The following is a 25,301-nucleotide window of genomic DNA, read 5'->3' as shown; positions in this document are numbered from 1 at the left end:
TAAGAGAACACAGTCAAGATGTACTTGGCTGAAATGTCGCAGACAGACAAAGAACGTGCCCAGGGATGATACGTTAACAGTTTGCATCCAAGGAAGGATGTCAACCTCACTCGATGTCTATAGTAGGACAGTGGCTCTAGATTTCCTTTTGACTCCAATTAACATTTGCCTGAGAGAAGGCCCTCCTATTTACCTGTTTGTCTTTGAGGGGAAACCACAATGATATCCATTAGCCCCTCAACATTGGCCAGGACTGTCTCTTTGTTCCGTCCGGAGTATTTGTCCACTCTCTGGATAGATTTGGTTTGCCAGTCAGTCCAGTATATCCATCTGTCCTGCTGCTCAGGGAGACAGCAAGAAGTAAAAAACTCACAGCCATTAGCATGTTTAGCCTCATAGACACAGGATACCCATCAAAAACATGTCCCAGTAGCAGAAGACCCCAAAGAAAGGCCTTTTCAACCCCTTCTTATCATAAAGAAAATGACTGTCTACACCCCAGAGAAGTTCAGACAAACTTCCTTTGTTAACTCCACAGAAGAGTAAAGTACTACCACCCCATAGCCATTTAGTTTTCCCCCAGACTATAATAATTGCCTGTCCCCAAGCTCCACTGTCCAAATAACACAGCAGGGAGAAAGGTATGTGGGGGTAAATCTTCTTACCTGGGTCAGAGCAAAGGGATGTGACACCTGGCTGACCAACACTTGCCGTAGCTTCCCATTGAGATCACAACTCTCTATGCGATCAAGATGCGCATCCACCCAGTAAATCCTGGAGGAACAGGGAAAAAGGTGAGCTTCCACCAATACAATCCCTCTTTACTCTCTAGTCATTTGCTAGCCAAGATGGATTGGACCAATCAAAACACTTCAAGAAACTAGGCTAAGATGGTTAAAGAAAATTCATTATATCCCTTAATTCTATACAGGTGCAAGAAATTGTTTCACTGACCTCCTTGTGTCATAATCCAAGGTCAATCCGTTCGGCCATCCTAGGTCTGTGTTGATCAGGATTTTACGTTCAGAGCCATCCAAGTTTGCCCGTTCAATTTTAGCAATGTGACCCCAATCTGTCCAGAAGAGGTACCTAATGAGATAAGAAACAAATGCAAGAAGAAAAGGACATTTTGTTCAGCCTAATTCAACTAAAACTTTCAGTAAACTGCACTGTTCAGTTTCAGAAAGGCTCATGTGGTCTGTAGTTTGCTTCTCCCAACTATCTGCCCAACCTTCACAATCACTGTCTGCCTGATTTCCTCTGTCACTCAGTCAGTCCCTTGCTGGTATCTACAGATTCACACAGCACATCTGTTCTTCCACACATATCCTCGTCCTCCAATTTGCCTCTGTACAGCCCTTCTCCCTGTCCCACCAATACCCCATACCTACCCCTTCTTGGGAAAGACAGCAATGGCTCGGGGTTCATCCAGGCTGTTATTGATCAGCACTTTCCTGGAGCTGCCATCCAGTCTAGCTGCTTCTACAGTATTGCGTCCTGTGTCTGTCCAGTAGAGGTTCCTAGCGACCCAGTCCACTGCCAGGCCATCTGTAGTCTTCAGACCCTGACCAATAACAGTTTCCATGTTGCTGCCATTCAGATCAGACCGCCTGAAAGGAAATCAGTAACAAATGGCAGTGAGGAATGGGTAGCTCCTGACAGGGATCACACAACAAGATCCCCCCCCAACAACAGGATTACTTCATACTGCTGCCTCCCAAATCTCTTTTCTCCCGTAATCTCTAGCAGGTTAAAGACACTCTTAGCATTTACTTCAGCAAAACACATGATGCTGCATGCCACAGACAAGGTGCAAATAGTGGTGTATAGACAGCATCTCATGGTCTCCCCAACTTCCTGGCACACTGCACATAGCTTGCTGTGGCACAGACAGCACACACAGCTGGGTGACCTGGGCACTGGCCAAGCAGATCACTGGCACCCACCTGATGACATCAAGGAAAACATCTGTGTAGTAAATCTTGCCATCCACACTGTCATAGTCCAGAGAAATGACGTTGTTCAGCTCGGGGACAGGGATGTGCACATCTGTATGGTCACTGGTGTCCAGTGAGATACGACGGATGGAAGCACGGCTAGAGAAAAGCAGGTAGGTCTCTGGAGAAGAGTCACACGTCTGCTCATCTCGCTTCAGCTGGATGCCAGTGGGGCAGGCACAGGAAAAGCCAGTGGGGTGAGGCAAGCAAAGGTGGGAGCAGCCACCATTACGAAATCCACATTTATTAAAGCCTTTAGAAGTAGAGAAAGCACAGTTTAAGGATCAATGTGGTCCCAGAGAACAAAGCTTTATTTTAAAGTCTACACACATCACACATGCACAACTTGCTAGCAGCTGGGTTCATCCTAACTGTAGCCTTACTGGGAATCTACAGCCCTGCATACAGAGATTGCCTCCCTCCAAAACTAATGGTTGGGCAAGGAGAACAGAAAGGCACAGAAGTAGTGGGGAGCACAGGAACAAAATCCTGACCTTTATTCCTTGCTGATCATAGTTTTCCCATGGAAAAAGGATCATACAAATGCTGATAGATTCACAGAACTGCAGCTTAGATTTATTATAGCTGCAAAAAATAATGCTGACTGAAAGATCCCACCCTGTGGGGAAGCAGTGTGACAACGCACCAGAGGCCAGGCTGACAAAGAAGCTTCTGTTTCAAGTTAGCTGCACACAGTGGCAAATAAACAAAGGCATTAGAGAAGCCTGCTGTAAGTGTCTGACATATTAGGGTCATATCTTCAGTTCCGACTTTTTTTCTTTATTGAAAAGCCAGCATACATTTATTAGAAGGGGATAAGCCTTGAAGGTGCAGGGAGTGGAGGGAATGTAACAGGGATATGATGGCTAGAGTTTTGGTTAGCTTCAAGTTATACTGTAAAGTTGTACTGTCAAGAACGATGCTCTACTGTTAGCGACAGAGAAGCTGCACAGAGTTTTCTGTAGAAGTACATACTGGGGAAATTCCACTGAAACGAAGGGACAACACAAAGCAACAACTCACACTGAAGAGCAAGGAGACAAGATGAGGTTGTATAGGATCCCCAAAAGGTAACATAAGGAATCCCACTCTGGCACAGAATGGATGATATATTAAGAGCTGCTAACGAAGCATAGATTTGTAGAGCAAAGTGGCAAGCGGGAAGATGAAGCTTGTGATGGTTGAGAAAAAATGACTGGAACTTGAAACAAGGTTTCAGCAACTAGCTTAAGATGAATGATTGCCTTTTGGATTTTTTTTATGTCCTGGAGACTGTCCATTGCCAGAAGACTCAGGTGAAGTCTAATATTGCATGACTCAGTCTTCCTAAGAAAATGGCTCTGATGTGTGTGATAATGAGGCTGTCAGTGCGATCTAATGAAGGAAATGGGGTGCATGTGGTCAAAAGGCATGCAGTAAAAAATAAATAACAGACCTATGGAGCAGGATAGACAGGGGAAATTATAAAAAAATAGTTACACAAGAGGGAAGAAGAAAAGCTGATTCTGGTGCTCTATTTCTATCACTCATGCTTTCTTAAAGGACTCCTTTTCAATGACAGCTCCCAAGGGCTCCCCTAGTCACCACAGTCAGACACCACTCATTTGGGAGCAGCCTAGAAACTCACCCAGGGGCCGTGCCCTGTCGACAGCTTGTATGTCCATGAGGCCAGGCAGGTTTGCCCTCACCAAGATGACATTGGCACCAGTATCCTTGTCAGCCCTGTGAATGCTGCGAGTTTGCCAGTCAGTCCAATAGATGTAAGAGTCCAGCAGAGTGAGGCCATAGGGGTGTTGCACTGGGGACAGCAGGGTGCGGCGGTTAGCGCCATTGAGATCTGCAGCCTCAATACGCTGAAGAAAGAAGCAATCACATCAGCAAAACACTCAGCACACTGACCCCTCTTGCTAACAGCGACTATATTGAGTGGGAACCAGAGCCTAAGTGATGTTAGTCAAGTCCACCCTCCATATAGCCCAAGCTCTCAGAAAAAAATTATGTTCCCCTTGTTCTCTCAACAGCTTGTTCAAGAGCTTCAAAATAGCCTCCAGGATCTACTAAAGACCCAGTGACAAACAACACTAAATAGAAACAGACCTCAGTGTGCGCGTCAGCCCAGAGCAGCTGGGACCCAGCCTTATCCACTGCCAGTCCATTAGGCCAGCCCAGGTTGTTGCTGATCAACACCACGCGTCCTGAGCCGTCCATTCCAGAGCGTTCCAGTTTGGCATTCTCACCCCAGTCTGTCCAATACATATACCTAGAGAAAAGCAGTAAGTATTATGGAAATAGATGTCAGAAGCTGTGTTCCAACACCTAGATAACACTCTTGACAACACTAACCCCATCTCGTGGTATAAGGCTATTGCCCGTGGGCTGTCCAGATTCTGCCAGACCAAGACTTTCCTCATGGAGCCATCAAGGTTGCCCACTTCAATACGGTTTGTTCCTGTATCTGTCCAATATATCTTCCTGCCAACAGCATCCACAGCCAGCCCATCCGTAGTCAACAGACCTGAGAAAACACTAAGGTGTATCAGTCACTGCTCATCCTCCCAGCTTACTCAGGAACTCCCAATATTGCCTTTTTGCAACTCATCAGGGAGTTGCTTTATGCTTTGCCTGCCCTTCCACCAAAAATTTAAAGATTATTCCACCAGGAGATCAGAGAATATCTCTTTTCACACTGCACAGAGACAAGAGGCTCCCAGTACAAAATCACTCTTACCTGTGGTGATGATATCTTCAAATTTGGAGCCATCAAGGGCAGCCCGGCTGATCTTCCGCAGTGTGCTGTCTGACCAGTAAACCTTTCCTGGGTGGAAGAAGAGAAATTAAAATAAATCACCAAAATCCTTAACAATCAGACCCAGGTCTCTGACTACCAGCTAGGCCATTCAAGACTGATCTGATTGCACAGGAATAACAGCAGCACAAGACTATTCAGCTAGAGCAATAGAACATTACAAATTTTCTTGTTCAAGTCCTCCCCAAAAAGTGTGAAAGCACTGGCTCTGGGGAGTTCTCTGCTGTTCTAGCAGTGACCTACACATAAGGTCAGAGAATATATAATACATTATCAGCTAGTAGTAGAATCCCACGTCTTACTTCTTACAATATCCCAGAGGACAGCAATCATGTCATCTACCTTACTACACAGCAGTAGGTTTACATCAAGCACAGCATCAGATTTCAGTATAAGCCAATAGCCAGAGTCTCAGCTCTACTGCTGTAACAGAATTCAGCAGGAAGAAAGCTTTCTTAAATCCGAAATGGACAGGAACCTCTCTCAATATAGCAGGCAGCTTTTACCACTTAGTTGTGGCTGTCTGCTTTCATATAGATATTCCTTTCCTGATGTGAAAGGAACATTTGCAGCATATACTAGAAAAAAAACCTACCCAAATTCACAACCTACACCAGTAAAATCTGCACCCAGGCCTTTATTCAGACATTTAGATACTGAAGTCACTTATTGCCTCTCAAACAGGCAGTTTGATACATTATGAAGTTCAGACCTTCACGAGGATCCACTCCAATTGCAATGGTGTTTTTCATGGTGACATTGACTGAGACAACAACATCTGCAAAGTAGGGAATATCCAGAGAGACCATACGGATGTCAGTCCTTCTGGCAAAGATCAGAAAGCTGGTCATTCCTGCAGAGAGTTGAAAACGGACAGGTATCAGTGAGAAACAAGTCCAGCCAACTGCAAGGCCTAATTTACTGAGCATTCTGGAGCCAAAACCCACTTCAGTGGAAAAGGTGAAGTCTGAGACAGATCTCTGCTTATGGCGAGTCGGGGTACAAGAGCTTTAAAGAATCTTTCCACATCACTCAGTATTTCCAAGTTGAAAATGAGTGCACTCATGGTAGAGTTACTTCTGGTACCACGTGGGGAACAGGAATTAGGAGTCAGTTTTCCTGTTGTCTAAGTGAATGTACCATGGCCTGAAGCCAAGAGCCTTCCACAATCCTCAAAAAAAGGGTCAATAGAAGTAGTGTGTACAGATCTACCAAAGGATATAACACCTTGTAGTTAAAAGTAAGTTAGAACAAAAGTATGGGGAAAACGTGAAAGCCAGTTTAGTTTGCCAAGTGCAATTTCAAGAAAAAATTTTTCTGCATCAATCCAGTTATTGACAGGTTTCTTCAGTGTTACCCTCTCACAGTGAAAGTACAGGCAGCAAATGGGCTTTTCAAGGGGGGTAAAGCAGGTAAGTGCATGAAGTGAATTTTGTTCTGTAACAAGGTGGGAGCAGAATGTAGTTATGGTCCAGTTACAATGAAGATCCTGCAGAGGGGACTCACCATGAGAGCAGGTCTTGCCATCAGACTGTAGATTGATGCCAGTAGGGCAGGTACAGCTGTAACCTTTTGGAAGAGGTGCCAGAAGGCATAGGTGACTGCAGCCTCCATTGTTAACTTCACATGGTGTACGTACTACAGGAAAGATGACATGAATCCATAAGCCAGTAGAATAAGTACAAACAGGGGGTGGAATAGCTATAGAAATGTATTCTAGAATGCCCTTAAATGTCAAGCCCAGGGTTATTTTCATGCTCTCATATTCCATCCAGACTTAAGGCATTGAGGGCTGACAGACAGGCCAGCTCCTTGCAGGAGAGCTGTTCCACACAGTAGAGCCTGAGCAAGCTCTCAGCTCAGTGTGGCTTCGGGTGAACTCTGTACCTTGTGGCCTGTGCCGGTGGAAAACATGAATATCCATAAGATTCTCCAGATTGTCCTGCAGTGTTTCCCGAGCCTGCCCAGTCCTTCTATCTGCGCTCTGGATGCTTTTGGCCTGCCAGTCTGTCCAGTAGATTCTCTCGCCATAAAGAGTAAGTCCAAAGGGGTGGGGCAGATTGCTCCCAATCAGCACCTGGTCAGATCACCCCCAGCACCCCCCCCAAAAAAAACATTACTAAGACGTCACTAAGGGCTCGCCTTGCCCCCTTCTCTCAACATCATAATATAGAGTCACAGCATGAACGGAATGATGAGGCAACATGAACCCTCAAACAGAGGCTTCCTCATACACAGTTTGTAACTGAAAGGGAGCTCTTCTCTCTCAGTGAAAGCAGCGTAGCATGTCTTGATTTGGTTATTTCACTTTCAACTGGAAAGAGAGGCAGAGCCTCTTAGCACTTGGTGCTTTAGGACTTGCACCTCAGGCTCCCAGATTCCCTCCTTAAAGACAACCTCCTTACCTTCCTGTTGCTGCCATCCAGACTGGCATACTCAATGGTCTTCATGCCTGCATCTGCCCAGTACAAGCGTTGTGACTCGTAGTCAATGGCCAAGCCATTAGGCCACGTCAGGTTGGAAGAAATGATCACCAAGCGGTTTGAGGCATCCATACCAGCACGCTCAATTTTTGGGTTGGCTCCCCAGTCAGTCCAGTACATGAACCTGAACACAAGGCCAAGACAGAAGTAAACGCCTGCACTCTTCCACTGCTATTACAGCCAGACAGTGCCTGTAGTGAGACGCAAAAGAGCCTGGTGCCTTCAGAAGCCAGCAGGAAGCAGCATTAGACTAACATTGTACTCGTGTCCAGCCTTGGGTTTCTGTATTGTGCCTAAAATCATACTCAAACTGATATCCTCTTCATTGTCCATGTACTGGCCTTATTAACACATGAAGGAAAAAGTTCAAGGTCTAATAAATAACCAGTTATTTACCAGTCTCCACTTCTAGTCCTTTATACTCTTGCTGAAATGATCTTCCAGTAATCCACTCAAGGAAAGAATAGCACTCTGCTTTCTATCCATCCAATCCCTAGCTCCACAGTCTTGTAATTCAGAAGCAAAATCCCTAATTAAAACTATTTGTTTCTGTTATTCTACTCAGGTTTGCTTTCTGTGGTGTAGTTGATCCCTCAATATTCCCACTGAGGCAATGCTTTGAAGCCAAGAGATCACTAGCAGTACATCTTGCTTAAGATCAGCACTAATCTACCCGAGGAGATCCTTCTGATTCAACTCTGGTTGATAAGCAGAGAGTTTGAATAGAAATTCAACATAGATATGAAACAAACAGAGTAGATCTCACTCACAACATTTCTGTAACAGATCTTTAGTCATTAGGTCCCAAGGATAAACAAATGAAAACAGCAGCCAGCTCCTGCAAAAGCTCTACAGCATGACAGGTAGTTACCCCTACTTATCTTATTTGGATATTAGTGGTAGCATCCAAATCAGGTCTCTAATTTCAGACTTCAGCAGGACATAGAACAAAGGCACCAGGAAGAAACATTTGCACAAAACCAAAGCACCTGAACATCTTTAGACACAGAAGAATTGCCATGTCATCCCAGAAGAAAGAATCTCTCACCCTCCAACAGGGTCCACCACGATATCTCTAGGTCTGTCTAGGTTCTCCCAGATCAGAACAGTCCTCATGGTCCCATCTGTGTTGGAGACCTCTATCCGATCTGTTCCTACAAATATTGAGAGAGAGAATTAAACACACGCTTCTAGAATCACAATAGGTAAGGTAAGAAACATCCATATAGCAATGCTTTCTTCCCCTCCCTCCATCTCACTTCATACCTAGAAGATAGGTAACAAGCGTGGCTCAAAGTATCACCCTCCATTAGATCTCTCATGCCACTTCCATGGCTGTGACTGGTACATAGTCTTACATCTCTCTGAACTATGACTCTGTGGCAGGAAACAACCTCCAAATTCTACCTGCTGTACCCCAAGATACACTGCCGGAACATATGTGAACACACACAACCAAAAGCTCTGCAACAAGACAACAGTGGGGCTCGATTTCTGCTATAAACCTTTCTACAGAATTAGCACCAGGGACACTGCAAAGAGAATTAAACTAAAGATACCACCTCAGTTCCCTCATGTAGTTTTTTTTTTTTTTTTTTTCCTCTAGACAGAAACAGACAAATTTTGGGATGAGTCAGAACCACCCATCTGTTATTCAGTTTTCATTACTAATAAGGAAGGCTTAGGCCTACGTAAAGCAGAGGAGCCCAGTACCTGCATCAGTCCAGTATAGTTTGTTGGTAACCCAGTCAATTGCAAGTCCAGCTGGACTTTCCAGGCTGGTGTCCACCACAACCTAAACAAAAAGAAAAATAAAAAAACATTAATGTTATTAGACCTTAGAGAAAAAGCACTGGCCCAATGCACTACTCAAACAATGTAACTCTCAATAGGCAAAAGCCCAAGCAGAACAATGCTGTATGAGAGCACTAAGGACTTATTTGAACTTATAAGTCTTACATTTGAAGAAACATCTATTTTTCATGTCTGTTCAAAATACTACTCCAAAACCCTGAACTTTGTTCTCCTCATTAAGGGCACACGCAAGTCCCAAGGACTGTGGCTCTTGTTACAAATGTAGTACATAACTGGAAGAATTAATACTTTTTCCTTTCAGATTTTAGGGCTACAACAGAGGAATTAACCACAGCTAGTAAATCAAAGTGTTTTGTGTCCCACTTCAAGGTCTTCCAGAAAAACAGGAACATATACCAAACTTGTGTATGAAGTGTTAAGTGATCTTAGGGCTCATCCAAGTCAGAACCAGGCAAATTAATGAACATTAAATCCAACATGAACTACAGCTCCTTAGGAAGCCAGTAGATCCCAGCAGATTTAAAACTGATATTCCAGGAGTCTCCTGGCTAGATGGTCTCCACACATAGTTAACACTGTACCTCCTGGCTTGATCCATCCCATTTTGCTCGGCTGATTGAGTCGGTGCTAACGTCCGTCCAGTAGACATAGTCATCCTTGGAGTCCCAGTCCAGAGCCACAGCGCTGCGCACATCAGCGAGAGGGATGACATCATCTGACAGGTCATCTGTGTCAAAGCTGATCCGACGGATGTCCATCCTTCGGGCAAAAAGCAGGAACTTGTCAAGACCTGATCAAAGGTCGAAAGGTCTTCTTTTAATTTCTCTAAGTTCAACAACACAGTGATAGACACAGACAATTCCCTGCTATATCCAAACTTAACCTTACATCATCTATCACTGGCAGGTCACAGCCCAGGATTTTAATGGTAGCAAAAAATATCACTTTATTAGGGATTGGGAGCAGGGGGGAGCATAGCAGTAGAGAGCTGTCTCCTGAGAGTAACCTACGCAACGGGAATAAATTCAACCATGTTCTTCAAAGAATGGCACAGACATCTCTCCAAATCAAATAACTATGCCATCTCTTGAGAATCTAGGACAACAGTTGGCCTGATTCTCCCATCTGGCTGCAAACTAAGAGAAACTCTGGCAGTCAGCAAAGCTGAATTTTTTGGTCACTGACACAGCTATGGAAGCTCTAGGGAAACAGTCAGCTGTGACAGACAGCATGGCACCGATAGCAGCCCTGGATTAACGACTGAAGGATGGAACTTCCCTGCATCCCCACCCATCCAGACTACTGAGGGGAGTGGGAATGCAGAACAGGGGAATGCATCAAGAAGGTGAGGTATTCTCCAGCAGGGCCCATAATACTACTCAGTCCATCCAGCTGCATCCCCCCTTGGAAGCAACTTCTGCTGCTTACTCCCATTGCCAACCCTCTACCACCCAACAAACATCTGGACACACAGGCTGTGGTCCCACCTCACTTACTCTGGGCACAGGCATGGCTGCTGGTCTTGCGGAAGCCCGTGGGGCAGGCACAGGTGTAATCCTTGCTACTCGGCAGGCAGAGATGTGTACAGCCCCCGTTGTTGGCCCCACAACGGTTTCTCCCTGCTCAAGTAGCCAAAGACAAAAACAACCACGCATAAAGCAAAGAGTAAAAGAAAAAAGGAAAAATACCAGCCGTGGTACAAAGTCCCACATGGATAACATAACTTGACTTATCTACACAGAAGTTAATTGAGAATAAGACAATAAACTAAAGCACTAACTCCACTTGTAGGGGTTGATCTGACAAAAAAAAAAAAAGGCATTTAAATCAATCCACTTGCCAAGCAGATGACAGTAATTTAAAAGAAATAAGGGAGGTGTCGGTCATTACTAGTGCCCACTTATGATTCCTGCACCTCCCTCCTATCCCCTTCTTCCCCCCAGTAGCTCTTACATACACGAACCACAACTTATTTCTCACTGACAAGCATTCACACCCAAGTGTCAGCAGGGGGAGCTGAGGTAACGCTTAGCACCGCGTTATTGCTGCTGGGGGACCTAAACTGAACTGTTGGATGGAGCTGGTGCTGTGGCAGCTCTGGACAGAAGTGGAGGACGTGTCAATGTCCTGGGTTCAGGCTTGCCATCTCCCTGCTTTACAGGGCGGGTGGCAGCACGTGTTCCAGAGGCTCAGACAGGTCTCTACTCCCTCTGCAGTTACCTGCTGGCTGGCGCTGAGGATGCAGTGTGTGGATGTCCATAGGAAAGTGGAGTTTATTTCGGATGATCTCCTGGTTCTTGCCTGTGAATTTGTTGGCACTGTTGATGCTTTTGGTGTGCCAGTCTGTCCAGTACAAACTGTCCTCAAACACGGTGATAGCAAACGGGTGTGGGAGGCCTGCAATGATGTCCAATAAAGGAATTTAATTATTTTCAACAGGAGTCAGGCTATCAGGGAGACAAGGGAACTCTTACCACCACCCCATATTCATTTCCACAGTCAACCTGCTCAAATCCACCTTACGCTAACATGACAGACACTTCCTGTCCATTAATGTCTGGGTAACAGAGCCCATCTCATAGCAGTGACAAAATTCATCCCACAGTGAAAAAACAAGAGACAACAGAATTCACCTACAAGCAGGTGGCTCTGAAACTCAGGTTAGCATTATACTACTCTTCTTCACTGCAGAGAGCATTCCCTGTACGCAGCCCCGTTATTTACCTTGGCTAATAACAGCTTTTCTATTCCGCCCGTCGAGGTCAGCCCTCTCGATGACATGGTGTTTGGCATCCACCCAGTACATCCGATGCCCTGCATAGTCGATGGTCAATCCGTTGGGCCAGAAGAGGTGCGTATCCGCAATGATGCGCCGATTAGAGCCATCCATGTTGGAATACTCGATGCGGGGAGTGTTGCCCCAGTCGGTCCAGTAGATAGTGCTGGATGAGGCAAGGAGAGACGGGTTAGAAAACTAATGTCCCACATAATGCATGCATCATCACCTCCTATCAGGGCAAAACAATATTGATCCTGTGATCTCAAACATGAGACTTGGGGCATAGCCATAGGAGAAGCAATATCCAGCAAGGTAGCAACAAGAACTTTCAAGCTGTTGAAATTTGGAGGCTCCAGAATAGGATTAAGGGTCTGAAAGCCCTCAGCACCACAAGGTTTCCCAAGCTGCTGGTATCAAACAAATGGCTTAAGCCCAAAGGCAGCCTTAGCGACCAAGAATAGGGTTTTTACTGTTCGCCCAGAAGCACTTGCAGGGAAGGCTCTCTGAGGTCTCAAGTTCTCACTCACCCCTCCATAGGATGAAGGGCAATCGCTCGGGGCTTCTCCAGGTTCTGCCACAAAAGCACCTTCCTATGAGTGCCATCCAAATTTGCTACTTCAATTCGAGATGTCCCAGAATCTGTCCAGTATAGTTTGTCGTGGATCCAGTCAATAGCAAGTCCACCTATCTCCAGGGGAGAATTAAGCACAGAGTGAAACCAGGAGCACACTATGCTCGGAAAAATAGTTCCCTTTCCCTCTTAGCCTCAGGGAAGGCCCAACTCAGTCCTCCTGTCTTCTACCCTGTCAGACTAGATGAATTCCAGGGAGACAATGATCTCACACCGATTCCATCCAACCCATCCCCTTGCTCAGGGAGATGCACTCCATTCTGAACTCTGGGTACCCACTTTTCTCCACTCACCCATCCCTATTCTCACACCACAGATAGTGCCCAGGCCTTTGTCTTTTTTGTGGTGACGCACCTGGGCTCTCCAGCCCTGTGGAAACCACTTCTTCCACATTGCTACCGTTCAGATTGGCCCTCATTATGCGATCCAGAGTGACATCAGACCAGAACACCAGCTCCTTGCTGTGGTGGAAGTCAAGGGCAATGGCATTTTCCAAGTTGTTCAGGAGCAGTGTATACTCTGAGCGATGAGGCAACACTTGTCGGATATCAATTCGATTGGCAAAGAGCAGCACTGGCTCTGGCCCTGAGAATAGATGGGAAGACAGCATTAGAGTACTCTGATAGGGTCCTGCCTACCATTCCCTTTGCTCTAAGTCCCAGAACTTAGTTTTGAAATATCAGCAACAAGAAATCAATGCCCAAGTGCAAAACGCCTCAAAGAGCTGTTTCCATAACCACAATACACAGACTTAACTCAAAATCTGGCAGTTTTAAAGCTCTTGGCAAACATTTATTTATCAAGATGTGATCATTCCAGGTTCCATCTGAGCTCACCTCACCTCAGCCTCTGAAGCCATACCAGTAGGCACGCACTTGGCAGCAAGGTTATAGTTTCCTTCGCCTATATCTACCTCCCAGCCATATAAACACACATGCTCTACCACACCTTCTACCACAGCCTACTGTCACAGCAAAACATGACACAGTGAAAGTACGCCTCAGCCAGATATAAAGTCAGTAGATACTTCTGCTGAAAAAAGAATTGAAGTTCTTTATGGATCTCATTAGGGGAATTCCTAATAATATTCCTAATTCCCGTAATGGAACTCTTAATTCCTCATCTCCTACATTAGGGGAGCTGAGAAGTTCTCCAAATGTATATATGCCCTTAAAACAGATGTCCATAGAGCAGCCACTCACAGCATTCAGAACTTGTGACCAGTATCAAAGGTTAAGCCAGAGCAAGGACATGTGATGCAACTTCACCGACAAGGAAGGACTGAGACGCTTCCTAAACAGAGACACAGGATACTGGTTTTGTCCCAGGGTCTGGGTCACCAGGAATGACAAGAAACTAGGAAAAGCAGACAAGGGCTGTCGTACTGGCAAGGAAAGGAAATAGTGAAATACCTCTCCATAGTCAAAATCACAAAGTTTACACATGTTTTCACTGACAACCTAAGCATATCTAATATAAATCCAGGTACTTCCTTGTGTCACACATTGGCTCAGTGAACAGCATAATGCTGCCAACGACGCATTAGAGACAAAGTTACGAGAACAACATGTATGTATCAACACACATGCACCAGAGTAAAGTTGAATTCCTCTTTACCTAGAGCTTTGCAGCTACGTTTGTCAGGTCGCAGCTCATAGCCTTGCTCACACCAGCACTGGAAGCCTCCTTCACTGTTGGTACAGCCTTGGCTGCAGTAACCTTCCTCAGCACATTCATTCACATCTGCATGTTACAGACAAAGGGAGAAAATTACCATTATATCAACAAGTCAGGCAACCTCACTGACAGGTTGCTTCTGCTTTCATGCTCTGATTTGCAACCTATCGTGGCCATCAACTCCAAGCACATCAAAGCAGCAGGGAGGAGGCTACTGCTCCAAAAACCCACCTTGGCATGATCGTCCATCTTCCAGGAGCCTGTAACCTGTATGGCAGGTGCACTGCACCATCCCTCGTGCCATCTGGCACTTCTGAGCACAGCCACCGTTGTTGACATTACAGTTCTCCTCCCCTGTTCGTGGACCTGCAAAAGCAATGCATGAAGATAACTGAGCTGAAACCACAAGGCAGCTGCTTGTGTCCTCAGCAGTTAGGCAGCAGCCACACTTCAGAACAGGGTAAGCAACATGGGGAGGACAGAGACTGTGCTGGAAGCTGCCTCTTTGCAGTTAGAACGCTCCCCTGCAGGCCACAACCAATGGGTATCAGCCCTTCCCAAGATCTGGACAATGAAGCTCAGAATAATATGGTTTGGGATTCACCATCTCTGCAGACAAACTTTAATACCTGAAAGCATAATCTTCTCCCCATTATTCCTTCTCCACATTATGCAATTGGCAAAATCACAAAGGCCATTTTCCTCAGTCTTCAACCCACACACTCTCCCATTAACACAATCCACACTTTCTTCCTTACACACATCCTTCAGAAACACCAGATCGACTCCCACACACAGTGCCTCCATTTATATTTAAGACATGTCTTGGAGTCTGTTTTTGACTTACGGCAGTTTTGATGCGGGCTCTCATCACTACCATCTCCACAATCATTTGCTCCATTGCACAGCTTCCTCTGTCCAATACAACGCCCGTTCCCACACAGGAACTGGTCTGGGGCACACTGAGGTGTCCCTGCAATAAGAAGAAGGAGAAAGTAAGCACCAGAGCTTACTGATTCAACAACAGTCATGGTGGAGAAAAGGACACAGACCACTTTCTAAGATTTGTTACAATCTTTACATATGAGCACAAATCCATTACTTCCTCTTTCCTTGAATTCAGCTCATCTTCCACTCCTTACTGCTCCAAATATCTTCATGCTGATTCAGAGGCCTGTGAGCTCTCCTCCAGACTGAGTCCAATGCTGCTATATTGGGAAGCTCTGCTATTTAGTTGCTCTCAGAATGACTTCAAGGTCCTGGCTTAATTCCCTTTGGTTCCAGATTCCACAACCCTCCTCAGCATGTGTCAGAGCGGAGTCAGTTCTTCACTTTAATCATCTGAGATGCCACCCCAGCATGGCTATGGATCTTAAGCCTGCCTAGGAATGAACGTCTTGTCCAGCCCTAACTGCACTGTGACGGACTTGGAATGAGATTTACATGCATCACTGAAATCTGAGCTCAGGCAACAGGATTTCACACATGAGCTACACACTTCAACTTCTGCTGTTGGCAGGAAGGCTCTACAAAATTCTTGTAAGTAAAGTAATGCTATTTGTAGGGACTCTGCCAATTTAATTGTGTCTTTGTCAATAACTGCACTGTCCTGTTGCCTCTTATTTCTTGTACCTCTCAAGCTGACTTTGTCAGTGGTTTCCAAACCATCACCCTCTGATAATCCTAGGAGTACAACAGGACAATACAGTTATCAGCAAAGAAACAATTAGATTGGCAGACTGCCTGCAAGCAGCATGGAAAAGGGTAGTTGTGAGATTATCAAGTACAAATAAGAACTAACAGACACACCAACTGGGAACATAAAAACAAATCACATACAGATTCACTTCTCAGAGAAGAGAAATACTTTTTAAAAAGGATTCCAAAACTTGGACTGCATTTGTCATAATGAAGACAAAGATTCTTACATCAGCTGATCTCCTAGTGTTCTAGGAATTTTTTCCCTATAGCCAATAAAAATATAAATCCAAGAAGTGACACAGGTTTTTAACTCTTGCTAAAGACATTAAGACAGTGCACTATTTCTCATCAGATGAGCCAGTACATGTTCTGCTGGGACTAGAACCCCTCAGTTAATTTTTATCTGATGACTGTCACTGTAGACCTAATGCAGAACTGCACAATCAACCTTATGGTGACAACAGTTGTACTCTACCATCTTGGGTTTGATTTGGAGTGGGGAGGTTGAAGTTCAGTGGCTCTGGAAGTTTGATTTGGCTTCTGGGCTGCAACAGTTCTTTCAGTGTTTGTTTAAATATCTTGGTTATCAAGATAAGGCAAGGGGTTTACCGGTTTGTCTAAGAACAATTGCTTTTTCCAGGATCACCACCACCTCCTGCACACTGCTACTCGTGCCAACTGACTTATCTAGAGCAACAGCTCCAGGACCTCTGAGCTCATCTATCCTTGTACAACACATACTGCGCCCTCCTCAGCAGGCCCAAACAAGGGCTACAGTTTTAGAAATCCTTTTTGTCACCTCTAAACGCAATTTTTGAAATACTCTGATCTAAATAGGTCAGTATACACAGTTGGGCTCTTCTCACTGTGACAAATTCACAGACCAGTATATACTATTCCTCTACAAGGGCTACAAACAACCTGAAAGATTTAAGAAAAATAGAAAATTCTAGTTATTTCCTGAATCTTACCATAATACCAGGGCCTGCTAAAACCCTCTTCTTTTCCATATCCATCATATAGAAGAATGGCTATAGGGGAAATGGTTACTAGAAAGAAAACATCTAAGGCAGGGTGGGACTGGTACACTTAACCCTCTAAAACAAAGGCTTTATTCTTCACTTTTACAAAATGCCCTTTTTGATTCTACTTCCTGTTAAAATTGCTAGGCAGCTTCATAAGGCAACATGAAAGCTACCCAGAATTACCTAGAAGGCATGAGCTAGACTCAGTCCGTTTGACAAAAGTAGGAACTTTGAACTTTATTAATGCTTCCAGGTTTGAATGGAAGTGTCTCAGAGCTTTGTTGTAATTCACAGAGTATGGGCAGGATAGGAAGATAAAAGGATCTGATACCTGACCAGAAAACACCACTACTTAGGTTAGTTTAAGCACACAGACCTGCATGTGTTTGCAAGTGTAGAAGACAGTTTACAGATCGCATACTCTGGGAAGCACAGTAAGTTGAGGCTGAACTCAAACTATCCAAAAGAGACCTCTCTACCTATTCCTCCAGGACGGAAATGTTAGCTACAAGCAGCAAGGCAACAGGCCAAACCTGTATTCTCACAGTTCTCCTCATCACTGTTGTCAGAGCAGTCATCTTCCCCATCACAGCGCCAGGAGAGACGGACACAGCGCCCTGATTTACAGCGGAACTGGTCAGCTGTGCACATAGATGTAGCTGAGGACCGAAAAAAAAAAGAAAATTAGGTGAGCAACAAGGATCAAAAGAGACCTGTTTCAAAAAGGTAACACTCCCACATATTCTCTTGCATCCACAGAAACAGAATGCTCCCACCAGTCCCCAGCACTCACTGCAGTTCCTCTCATCTGACTGGTCATCGCAGTCGGAATCTCCATCACACCTCCAGCCAGCATTAATGCACAAGCCACTGTTGCACATGAACTCCCCAGAGCGACATGGCTGGTGAGATGCTGTCGAAAGGTTAAACAAATAAATAAATATACAGCAAACTCAGACCTATGGAACATCCCAGAAATCTCTCGATGCCACATTTATGCTCCGCTGTAGTGGAACTTGGTCCTGAACAGATCCCTTCTGGAAACTGCCTTAATTCCTGCATGCAGAAATGTGCTGACTACACAGTGACCCCCATGACTACTCTCACTGTCTTGAGTTAAAAAATTAATAATCAAAGAATCAGCTTATGTGTGACAAATCAGATAGCTGTCTCTCCAGCCAATGCAAAATCCATTTAGGATTGCAGGTCAGAAGCTTGGACCAGTATACCGCCCTGCACTAACTTACAGCAGTCAGATTCATCAGACCAGTCCCCACAGTCATCGTCGCCATCACAGTGGTAGATGTCCAAGATGCAACGTCCATACGCACACTGGAACTCCTCCAAGCTGCAGGTGGCAGCTGGAACATCTGATGCTAATGAGGAAATCAAACAAAAAATGCCTAAGGTAAAAGGGCACAAGCCAGTTTAAATAAACCTTTCTCCATCTAATAATGCACTAGCAAATATTCAATGGAAAATTGTTGGAAATTACTAGCCATTGCTGCATATCTTTGCATGATCTGTATTGCTGAGAAGAACTTGAATGCTGTTTGTGCTTCACTGAGGGGCAGTTTAAAGCTATATACAAATGAAACTGTGCGGTCGACTCACTTTAAAAAAAACCCAAAGGGGTTGATGAGAAAGCAACAAAAAGGATCCAAGAGTGTCGCCTTCCCTCTTATGCTCAAGATACTATCTATGTCTCAGTGCCCTTTATAAAGGTTTGCAATGTTTATTAAACCTTTGAAAGTCAGGTATAAAAACAAAGCTACCTTTTGGGGTAAGTCTATATTAAAGACTGAGGCACATCAGAACGCAAGGTTAAAATATGGCATGATTCCTTTAAAATTTTAACACAAATAAACACTTGAAGACCAAAGGAAGCAAGCAGTGAGGTGCCCGCTTCTGCACCTGACCTTTGAATTTTCCCCCCTCCCTTTCCTCTCAAGCTTTTGCCAAAACAAACTGTGCCTTATCAGTTAGGAGCACTGGCAGACAGATGACCCTAGGCAGAGCCCAACAAACTTGCAGTCAAGGATTTGCCCACTGTTCTCTGTTCAGCAGTACACTATGTGGGAAGCGATGAAAAATCTAAGTCCCACACAACAGAATCTGACACCTCTTCTCATACAGTCCGGAGAATGAACTGCATGTTTCAGACACATGAGTCTTTCAACTGAGGAGGTCAGAAAACAAATACACCAAGCAAAAGGGAAAACAAAGGCTGGCAATCAGGGACCTGAACTACGCCTGCCTATCCAACCTCAAGTAGTGGCAGAGCCTGCAGGCATGCAGTAAGATCTTCAGTTCAGCCAGTATCCAGTGGCTAGTTACTAACGTGTGTGTTAACCTGTGCCTCACCAAAGGAATCTGAAAGTAGTGTTTGGGCCTCCCTGAGGAGAAAACGAAGTTGATGACTTAAATTCTCATGTAGCACGATTCAATTATACATCCCATCCCACAAAAAAAAAAAAAAAGCTTAGTCCCACATTGTCTTAGAGGAACAATGAACAGGACTGGATACAAGAAAAAGTTGACAGCCACACTGAGGAAGATAAGAGAAAGGGAGGCAGCCAAAGTGAGCTTCTTAGTGAAGTCCCCTACCTAAAATGCCTTATAGAAAAGTGCCAACCACGATTTGAGAAGCATTTCAACTCAGAGGAGTAGGGGCATGAATTCAGGTTGCCCTTCTACCTCCATAGCAGGCAAGGTTGAAACATCTTTCCTCACTTCCCCAGAGCCTATTCATGGCCTGCATGGAGCAACAGGCAAGGGAATGAGAAAGGAGAGAGGGGTAAAGGCGAGGGAAAGAGGCTAGCTTCCTCTTAGAGCCTTTTCCCAGCTTAGAAATGTTTGCAGCCCCTGGCTTGCTGCCAACTCTCATTATCTGGAGAGATAAAAGACAACTCCCCCATGCATCCACTCCCCTGCCCTTCAGGAGCTGGCGGCCCTGATCCCCCCCCTCCTAGAGCTTTTTGAAGTTTCTTGCTATCTAGAACAAATTCTGCAAAATGCCTTTGAAAGCAGGGTGGGGGAAGGGACCGCTGAAACTTCCACAGACACTAAATGCACTCAGAGACATGGCAGAGAGCAGCGGGGGTTAGGAAGGGACATAATAGACTCCTGTTCCACTTGCCACAAGCCCATGATGGTGGAGGAGAAAACTGCTGTGGGTTCTCACACCCCCACCGTCCCCCATCTCCATCAGTCAAATCAGCTTCCACCTAATTCATCCTATCAGCCCTTATCTGACAAGGTCCTGAGTAAAGCATCTGAGTGAAGAGGGGTTGGGCAGGCAGGCAGCCCTTGCAGCATGCCAGCTGGGAACATGCAGTCCCTTAGGATGCTGTCAGCAGGCAAAGTCCCCCCAAGAAATTTCAGGCAGGAATCAGACAAGAGAATAAAGGAGAGAGGAGTTTTCTCCCCTTTTTCCCTGCCCTCCGGCTCCTACAGTTTTATATAGAGCTCTGTTCACTAAAGCATAAGCCCCCTGCTCCGAGTCAAGATCTTATAGCCATGGGAAGCAACAGAGAAGCAGTCAGGAACAGATTAAGTATTTCTGTGAGGTAACACAACAGGCATACCATCCTCCTCTCATGCCTCTGGGGTAGACAACGGAAGGCAGCATAGCTGCCAGTACAGGCAGGACTAACTCGTTTCTGATCTCTGCTGCAGAAAACGTGCCAAACCCCAAGACAGGAGCAGGTCCAAAAGGCTATTTCCTGTGGTTACAAAGCAAGGAGAGCACTTACGGCAATTCTCTTCATCAGAACCATCCTTGCAGTCTGTGTCACCATCACAGAACCAGTGCTCAGCTATGCAGCTGCCATCACTGCAACGAAACTCCTTCTCCGAGCACTTTCTCATATCTGCAAAGATAGTAATACAAACAAAGCCTTGTCTTTTCTCAGAGTACCCAGGAAACAACCACACAATGCTCCTGAAGCTCCTAGGGCACTGACAAACAAGACCTCTCATTAAACCATACATTTCCACGTCATGCCATGCCAGGACAAAACCATCAGTGCTCATTTAGCAGACACAGAGCACAGGATTTGAAAGGAATCCATGGGACTTCACAATCGCATGTCAAGGAATAACAAGCCTCAAGTGATTTTTGCCTGGCAAATAAGCCACACAACCTGAGATCCCAGCCAGCCATGGGAACACAATATCCCACAAGCCCAGCCCAGATAAGCCAGCTGCGAGCCCTTGCCACACTAAGAGGACCCTAAAGCTGCACAGGTGGGAGTCTGCGCGATGCCTTTTCAAGCCCCAGCGGGGCAGGCAGCCATCACTGTCATTCATGATATTGGCAGGGCCACTACTCACCACACTGCTCATCGCTGTTGTCTCCACAGTCGTTATCTCCATCACAGTGCCATAGGCTGCGGATGCAATATCCATTCTGACATGAGAACTCATCTTCCTCACACTCCCGTGGAGCTGCAGGGACACGACAGAGAATAAAGTGAAGACAAGGCAATAAGATTAACCTTAGCAAACGCCAAACCTGTGGCAGGTCACAGATCAAGCATCCTCCTCCTCCAGGGATACCACTATATTGGAGAGTTCATTTCCCTTATCTTAACAACATCAGGATGGCCACTGTGATATTCCGAGTCTCTCTCTCCCACTCCAACTGCAAGTTGCTAGCACAGTGGGCTCTAAAACCTGAGAACATGGATTGGAGGAAGGACCTGGAACAGAATAATGGAGCCACGCACCCTGTGCTGGCATTCTTGCATAGCTCCAAGCCTGGTTCAAGTGAACCCCACAAAAAAAAGAGGCAACACAGGCCTCTTTTTTAAAGCAATTAATATGGTCTATCATTACCTAACAAATACTTTGTCAGAATTGTACCTCCACCTTTTTTTCCCACAATACCAAAGCTACCTTCAAAGGAAAGGATATGTTCATTGAAAAGGGAGAGAGAAAATTTCAGCTTTCTCTTCCAAACTCTCCAGTACTTGCAGCCTCATTCCACTCTTTGCCAGTCTTCTACAAAAGCTTGTCTGCAGGCCAGTGAGGAAAGAAAAAGGGACTGCAAAATTAGCACCTGAAGACCTTAATCCAACCGAAACCCTCCTATGGTTAAGTGCTAGTCTGGACAACTCCCTAGGAGTCTCTTATTCTCAGAACCATGCCTTTTTCCTTTCATTAGTCTCCAAAACTTTTGATCACACCCTTCTCTACTGTTGTCTTAAATATGAGGGCATTCCAACCTTTTCTGAAAAACAGAAGACCAAACAGACCCAGACCTACATACCTTTTCTTTTATGAAAAGCTTTGAAAAGAGACTGGAAAACCAACCTTAGTCCTCTCATCCAGAGCATCACAAGGATGTCGAATCCCCAGACCCTGCTTCATAGTCCTCTGCCCAGAAGGCAAAGATGAGGGCAATGCTGATCAAAAAGTGAATTCATTAGCATGCAAGCATTGCATAAATGGCTAAAATGACATGGAATATTTTACAGCCAAGAGATTTATTTTTCTGGTTCCTCCATCAGAGCCACTCTGGAGCACTGCGCACACAACTTCTGTAGAATTCAAGGACTGCAGAGTGATGCTCATTGAGCAGCTGCAATCATCTCAAACAGGCAGCACAAAATTTTGCTCCTAACTGCAGCGTGATGCCAGCCCTAGCAACCAGCACAGTTTTGCAGTTTCAGAGAATCTGAAGCTCAAGGGCTATGCAATGTGCTGGCTCCCTGGCACATGCTGCCAAGTACAGACTGGATGATCTGTTGTGAAGAAGGAAAGTTGCATCCCTGACCACCTTTTGCTAACAGAAGCCTACCACAAGTAAACCTGGCCCTCAACACGAAGTGCAAAGGAGGGGGCTGAGCTGCAAGGGCTCAGGCAAAATTCACTCAATTTTAGTAAGCTGTAGCAGCACAACAGCAGTGCTCACAGCTAGCAGCCTGCCATGGCAGCTCTTCTGAAGATGGCAACCTCATACGGCAGCAGTCAGTCAGCTTTCAGGGTAACTGGTCTCTGTGTGGGGAGCATAACTACAGCACCTTCCTCTCTTCAGGAAGCTCAGTTTAAAGGGAGAGGATGCTGGGGACAACCCAGCACAGCAGAAAAGTCAGACAGTGGAACCTGAGGCCACAGGAAGTCAGCCAGACAGGCAGTTCAGTTGGATTTGGCAGGGGTTAGGCGTTTCCACGAACAGGGGAGGACATGAAGCGCTCAGCTCGGGGAAGTGCTTCATGGGACATTAACTAGCAAAGCTGCAGGGCATAAGCTGTTCTCCAGCTGGACAGTGAAGCACCCCCTCCCCCAGGACACGTATCTGAACAGCAAGCCAGGTGCCAATGCGGGGGGGCTACAGACATCAGGTACACATCTCTGTCAGAGGCAGGATATAGCTTATTGCAAGCCAAAGGTCTGCCTCAGTGGATAAACTCTTAAAATCCTGTAACAGAGTGGGCTAACCTTCCCCACCCATGGCAGGCAGGCACAGCACCACCCCCTCCCCTCCGAGAGGTGACTTACGGCAGTCCTGTTCATCAGAATCATCCTCGCAGTCGTTGTCTCCATCGCAGACCCATGACCGGCGGATGCACTTCCCGTTGTCGCAGTGGAAGTCCAAGGGGGAGCAAGTGGGCAGCACTACAAGAGCAAAGAAACACCTCAGTATGGAGCTACAGCCGGCTTCCTTCCTGAAAAAGAAGTTCCTTCCCTCCTGATGGGAGAAGGCTACACCTCTTAGAAACAAAAGACATGAAATTTCAAGTCACAAGGAAGAGATGTGCCTCCGAGGGGGGGGGGCAGGATAGGTCTGCAGCTTGTCAGCCTTTCCTCCCCAGAGGAGCACTGACCTTTCCACAATAGAGTAGCCATCACAATTTCCCACCGAGTTCCTTTTTTCTCTTTCATCCCTAAGCCTGCTATCATCCCATAATGGCACTTGTTTCATAACAAGGAAAATTACAATATCAACATTTTCCTGCATGCTTCCCAGTGCAGTCCATCCTGTTTCAATTACACAGTGAGTTCTTTAGGATAAAAACCATCAGAAACAATGGTTTGGGGAACAGGGTTTTGCAAGGCACATGCCACAAGAAAAAACACATGAAAAGTGTGTTTCAGGCTGGGGACTCCGCCAGCTTTTTTTGTTTAAAGAACCTGCGAGGAGAAGCTTAGAGGCAGGAACGCATTGCTGAGGATAAATTCACTGCGCCTCGGGTATGGGCAATAGAATTCAAACCCTTCTAAAGGTCTCCAGAAGGGACCGAGGGAGAGGGTATATGGGACACTTGTCTACACGGGACTCTGCTGGCAACGGAGTGGAACCACAGATCCACAGCATTCAAGGAGGCCCAGAGCCACAAAGCTGGAATTCAAGGGGGAGCATCAGCTCTGTCCTGCCCCCACAGATGAGAGAAACCCTCAACCCTGGGGAGGTTCATGCTTTTAAGTGCTGCCAGCTGTGGCGGGGAAGGGGCTGCACAAGACACCGCTCCTGACAGGTGTGTTCTCCAAAGAGCAACGTTAGCTCAGCGACGTGAAGGGGAGCGGGCCGCAGAGGCTAGTGCCTGAAACCCTTTCATCCCAGCCCAGCTTGCCGACAGCATCTCCCATCTGTCACCAGGGGGGTCAGCCCTCCTCTGCTCTGCCTCTACTTCTTCCCCTGCCAACACTGTCCCGGGGGTGGGGGCGCAAAGGGGGGCGGGAGGCTTAAAAGAAGGTGAAGACAGCAGCCACGCACACAAGGAGGAGGATTTAATAAGGAGAAGAAATAGCCACATTTTCGGCTTTCCCAGCCCTCCATTTCCACATAGGCCAGGACTGCTGCCAGTGCCCTGTGGAAGCAGTATGGATTACACTGCACGGAATCATTCACAGCTCTTTATAGCACGTCCTCCAACATTTCATACCGAGTGCATGGCCTAAAAGCCTCCCACCCCTAAGAATACACTACTGCAGTTAAATTCAGACTGGCTGTTAGAGACGTCTTTTGGTAACCACAGACGTGGATCACCTTAGCCACTCCTGTAGCAAGGCAGGCAAAGGCATCTCTGTATTTGACAGGACATCACTGCTGAACACCACGCTTGATGACAAAATACAGAATGTGGCACCAGCCCTCAGGAAAAGGTTCTTCCTATCACATCTAGGATGTCTCGGTGTAGGTATTTGTCCAGATCACACTCAGCCACTTACAGGACTCAGAGCGGTACGAAGGAGAGGGAGGCATACAGATCTGTATCGTCGCCCTCGCAGCTTGACAGCACCCTGGTCGTCCCGTGGCTGACCCACTTCCTTACACGGTGCTTTCTCTGAGCAGCCCTGTGCTGCTGCATCAAAGCGAAGGAGGAGAGCCTCCTTCTTCCCCAGGGCAGATAAAAAGGGGGAAGAAATCCAAACTCCGCTTC

At 46.0% G+C, this 25,301-nt stretch overlaps 1 protein-coding gene across 6 annotated transcripts in view; it reads right to left on the bottom strand.

Annotated features, from left to right (window-relative positions):
• The window catches only part of LRP4 (LDL receptor related protein 4), an 89,273-nt gene that overhangs the window by 8,037 nt on the left and 55,935 nt on the right, over positions 1-25,301 (bottom strand). For 5 of the 6 annotated variants that reach the window (XM_040560036.1, XM_040560037.1, XM_040560038.1 and 2 more), the window contains 30 exons: positions 23,419-23,535; positions 21,250-21,363; positions 20,670-20,786; positions 18,162-18,290; positions 17,708-17,827; positions 17,448-17,573; positions 15,036-15,161; positions 14,420-14,554; positions 14,129-14,254; positions 12,866-13,096; positions 12,408-12,564; positions 11,826-12,043; positions 11,322-11,498; positions 10,598-10,723; positions 9,683-9,891; positions 9,000-9,081; positions 8,335-8,440; positions 7,209-7,410; positions 6,691-6,880; positions 6,310-6,441; positions 5,516-5,656; positions 4,726-4,812; positions 4,341-4,512; positions 4,095-4,257; positions 3,625-3,850; positions 1,947-2,250; positions 1,392-1,610; positions 955-1,089; positions 666-774; positions 194-338 (listed from right to left, as the gene is read on the bottom strand). In XM_040560036.1, the coding sequence (XP_040415970.1) occupies positions 194-338; positions 666-774; positions 955-1,089; positions 1,392-1,610; positions 1,947-2,250; positions 3,625-3,850; positions 4,095-4,257; positions 4,341-4,512; positions 4,726-4,812; positions 5,516-5,656; positions 6,310-6,441; positions 6,691-6,880; positions 7,209-7,410; positions 8,335-8,440; positions 9,000-9,081; positions 9,683-9,891; positions 10,598-10,723; positions 11,322-11,498; positions 11,826-12,043; positions 12,408-12,564; positions 12,866-13,096; positions 14,129-14,254; positions 14,420-14,554; positions 15,036-15,161; positions 17,448-17,573; positions 17,708-17,827; positions 18,162-18,290; positions 20,670-20,786; positions 21,250-21,363; positions 23,419-23,535 (4,641 nt within the window). The remainder of the gene's footprint in view (positions 1-193; positions 339-665; positions 775-954; positions 1,090-1,391; positions 1,611-1,946; positions 2,251-3,624; positions 3,851-4,094; positions 4,258-4,340; positions 4,513-4,725; positions 4,813-5,515; positions 5,657-6,309; positions 6,442-6,690; positions 6,881-7,208; positions 7,411-8,334; positions 8,441-8,999; positions 9,082-9,682; positions 9,892-10,597; positions 10,724-11,321; positions 11,499-11,825; positions 12,044-12,407; positions 12,565-12,865; positions 13,097-14,128; positions 14,255-14,419; positions 14,555-15,035; positions 15,162-17,447; positions 17,574-17,707; positions 17,828-18,161; positions 18,291-20,669; positions 20,787-21,249; positions 21,364-23,418; positions 23,536-25,301) is intronic. The other variant, XM_040560035.1, reaches the window with a different exon arrangement.

This window comes from Cygnus olor, chromosome 5 (genome assembly GCF_009769625.2).
Source record: "Cygnus olor isolate bCygOlo1 chromosome 5, bCygOlo1.pri.v2, whole genome shotgun sequence".
Taxonomy (NCBI): domain Eukaryota; kingdom Metazoa; phylum Chordata; class Aves; order Anseriformes; family Anatidae; genus Cygnus; species Cygnus olor.
Note: the sequence above shows the minus strand (reverse complement) of the source record. Positions and strands in the feature narration are given on the sequence as shown.